General features: G+C 55.4%; 1 protein-coding gene across 1 annotated transcript in view; it reads left to right on the forward strand.

The window, feature by feature from the left end:
- LOC102256307 (putative serine protease 41) overlaps positions 1–1,303 on the forward strand; it is a 10,595-nt gene extending 9,292 nt beyond the window's left edge. The window contains exons 6-7 of the mRNA XM_014544910.1: positions 430–584; positions 943–1,303. Coding sequence (XP_014400396.1) covers positions 430–584; positions 943–1,170 — 383 coding nt within the window. The 3' untranslated portion in view covers positions 1,171–1,303. The remainder of the gene's footprint in view (positions 1–429; positions 585–942) is intronic.
- The last annotated feature ends 2,634 nt before the right edge of the window (positions 1,304–3,937 follow it).

Genomic DNA, 3,937 nt, shown 5'->3' on the forward strand with positions numbered 1-3,937 from the left:
ATTGATTTATTTGTTTGTTTGTTTATTTATTTATTTTAAAGAAAAGAACAATGGCCCAGCCCTGGCCAGTGTCACTCAGTTGGTTGAGCGTCATCCCATGCACCAGAAGATTGCCAGTTCATTAGGGCACATACCTGATTACAGGCTCAATCCCCAGTAGGGGGCGTGCAAGAGGCAGCCGATGGAAGTTTCCCACATCAATGTTTCTCTTTTTTATCTGGAAGTGTCTTAACACATAGTCACTTATGTCCCATCCTCCCTAAAAAATCAACAAAAACCTTTTTGTTTTTAAAGAACAATGGCCCAGGCATTGTGAGTGCCCCAGGGATCTCCGTTGCCATAGCAGCATAGCCCATATCATTCCTCCCAACCTGATGGCAGAGGAGAGGCACAGGATGCTATCTTTCTGTTTCCTCAACTCCGATGCAGAGCTGCCGGCTCCCTACATCCTCCAGGAAGTACGGGTCTCCATCATAAACAACTCCAGGTGTAATGACCTGTTCCAACAGCCCAATTTCTTCTATAGACTGGCAGATGACGTGATTTGTGCTGGCTCTGAGGATGGCAAACATGACGCCTGCGAAGTGAGTGCCCCTGCCCCAGTCAGAGCCTTGCTGGAAACAGGCCCTGCCCCTCTCAACCTTGGGCCTGAGAGCAACCCCCATGACCAGTCTACCCTCAGAGTTGGTTAATGAGGAAGTGATTTCGCCCTTACTTACCTGCCTATAAAAGCTCGTTTTGCATTAGCAGTATCTCTTTGGATCCTCATGTGGGTAGTGACTTTTGCCCCTCTTTGCAGATGCGGAAACTGAGGCTTGGCCACTTCCGGGGGGAGGAGTAGGATTTGCACCTAGTTTGCCCAGCTCCATAGCCCCTCCTGTTCTGGGGCCTCCCCATGGGCCCCTCCTGCCCCAGACCAGGCTCACCAATGCTGCTCCCCAGGGTGACTCAGGCGGACCCTTGACCTGTGAAAAGAACGGACTGTGGACTCAGATTGGAATCGTGAGCTGGGGAATAGGCTGTGGCCGGCCCAACCGACCCGGTGTCTACACCAACATCAGTAGATACTTCAGCTGGATCCAGAAGCTCACGGCCTACAGCACACCCAGGCCAGACCCCTTCCCACTACTGCTGCTCCTCCCTCTGCTCTGGGCTGCCCCACTCGTGTAGCTGACCTGCACAGCTGGCCCTGTAAGGGTGCAGGAGTTACCACAGCACTGGGCACATTCACCCAGGGCTGTGGACACCCCTGGACTGTCTGCTGGATCAGGCTCTGGCCCCTTCTGTCTCCTTTGCTAATAAACGTGTGCATTTTCATTGATTCCTTGCAGAGTATTTTGTGGACTTGGGTGGCTTCCTGGACACTCTCATAGTCACTTATGTCCCATCCTCTCCAAGACCACTCCCTAATTCCTAATTCTTCTCTGCTGATCTGCACTATACACATTTTGGTTGCAAACAGGAGAACCCTCACAGGTTAGTGCAATCAGAAAGAATTTGTGGAAGGACGTTAGTAGCACTAGGGGGCTAGGAAGACTGGAGTGGGGTATTGTGGAGGACATGCCCCCGAACACCCCAGTGCTCATCACACAGATATCAGCTGCTCCTGGTCTTAATGCGGTTGGCCCCCCAAAGGCTGACCTGGGATTCGGACTGGGGTGCGGGTAGTTTATTTAGGAGGCGATACCAAGAAGCGCCAGTGAGGAGGGGGGACACTGAAGCAGGGAAGGAAGAACCCCATGACGTTTGCCTGAATGAGGAGGGTACTGAGGCGCAGTCCTGCTGGGCCCCTGGAGAAACCGCAGGCTCCTGGAGGACAAGGATGCTGTGTGTGGGCACTTCTCTCCTGACCCCACAGGTTGAGGGCTGTCCTGGTGGCATGGGTGCTCCAAGGTAAAGGAGGTCCCGGTGAGGACGCCAGTGCCTCAGGAGCTGCTGCAGCACCACAAGGTGGCCTGGTGGAGGCGGGCAGCACCAAGTGTGTCCCAGAACTCAGCCTCAGCATGACCAGGGATCCGGCCAGTCGTGGGGCCCATTCAGGGGCACCTGGAACCGCTCAGGCAGATCTGCGTTTTCACAAGATTCCCAAGTGCTGTGAGCTCAAGACGTGTGAGGAGCTATGGTTGGTCTAGATTTCTTCCCTCGGCTCCCCTACAGTTCCCTGCTGTGGAGAGGCAGGTGTGGGAGTCTTCAGAGGGCAGACCTTCCTGGTTTCTGCCCCACACCTGCCAGCAGTGCAGTTGTGTAGGGCCGTGGTCGGCAAACTGCGGCTCGCGAGCCACATGCGGCTCTTTGGCCCCTTGAGTGTGGCTCTTCCTAAGCCTTAGGAGTACCCTAGTTAAGTTAATAACAATGTACCTACCTATATAGTTTAAGTTTAAAAAATTTGGCTCTCAAAAGAAATTTCAATCGTTGTACTGTTGATATTTGGCTCTGTCGACTAATGAGTTTGCCGACCACTGCTCTAGGTGCATGGGATGATGCTCAACCACTGAGCCACACTGGCCAGGCAGTAAAAAACATATTTTTTTTAAAAAAAAGAAAGAAAAACACTTGAAATGTATAGAGAGGAAATTGAAGAAACACCCCCAACCCCCCCCACACCCCAGCCACAAAGAGGAAACTGATGCTCAGTGAGGGGACAGGACTGCTGGAGTCACCCAGCTCACAAGGGCCCGGGTCTAGAGAGCACTTGCCAGGCCTGGGGTCTGGGCTCCATGTTGGGCCCGCCAAGCCGGAACTGGGTGCCTCAGCAGCCAGCCCTGTCAGGAGCCTGGGGCCTGGTCAGGTTTGGAGGAGAGCTGCCAAGGATCCTCTGGAGCTTCCTGGCCTGACCGCAGTCCCCCTCCTCCCCCCACCTCACTGCCCTTGCTTGGCTGGGCTCCTGCTCCCCGTTTCCAGCACCTTGGCCCAAACCAGACTTCTTTTGAGAATTGCAGGTGTCCCTTTCCTGCCACCTTGAAAGTGCTGCTCAAAGCATCTTTGTTTGAGGCTGGACAGGTGAAGCCGCAGCCCCTCCCTGGTCTCCTTAATTACCCCTGGCAGGGCCCGCCCCCTCCTGGCCTTTTAAGCCCCCACATACTCCGTCAGCCCAGTCAGCTGGGAGGGACCAGGCTACCAGGGTGAGAGCGGGGTCCAGGGGCTGGCAGGGTGGGTGGGGGCAGCAGTTGGGCAATGGAAATAGAGGGTGGGGTGGGGCTTGCCTGGAGGCTTAGGGTGCCCAAGTCTCAAAGGGGTTGGGGGCAAGGGTGTTCCCTGGGGCGTGGAAGCAGACAGAGCCTGGGCCATGGGCGTAAGCCTGAGACTAACTGGGGGCTGAGGGAAGACAGAACGGCCGCTGGGACACGAGTGCTCTGGGCTAGGACCCTCCTTCCTCTCTCTGCAGAGTCTAAGCCCTGGGCAGGGCCACCTTTACCCAGCACAGTCCTAGAGACAGAATGAGGGGGGCTTCCCGCCCCCCGGTACTGCTCCTGCTGCTGCTACGTGAGTGTGGGACAGGGGCTACGGGTGCTGACCACAGGGACCTTGGCTACCAGATGTCCCATCTCACCCCTCTCTGGCCTGGTTCCCATAGAGCACACCAGGGCAATCTAATCTTGGCTTCAAGGGTTCAGGTTCTCTCTGTCACTGACCTTGGGCTCTCCAAACCTGGATGTGCTGCTGTCTTCGCAATGGGTATAAGTCCCCACCTCACAGTGCTTCGGGGAAGGTTAAATTGGGTAACCAGTTGGACGTAATCCCGGCACCAGGTTAATGCAACAGATTTGTTCCACCTTCCTTATCTGTAACCTCCCTTCCCCTCGCTCCGTTATCTGATACCAAATCCATAATCCAGTGCCTTCCCTACTTCCTCTTCCAGGAGTGGCGGGGACACTGGAGTCTGCAGGTTAGGAAGCCTCGGGTCCGCCTCCCCACCCCACCCCACCCGCACCCCCAT

Source organism: Myotis brandtii, unplaced genomic scaffold (assembly GCF_000412655.1).
Source record: "Myotis brandtii unplaced genomic scaffold, ASM41265v1 scaffold386, whole genome shotgun sequence".
In the NCBI taxonomy this organism is placed as follows: domain Eukaryota; kingdom Metazoa; phylum Chordata; class Mammalia; order Chiroptera; family Vespertilionidae; genus Myotis; species Myotis brandtii.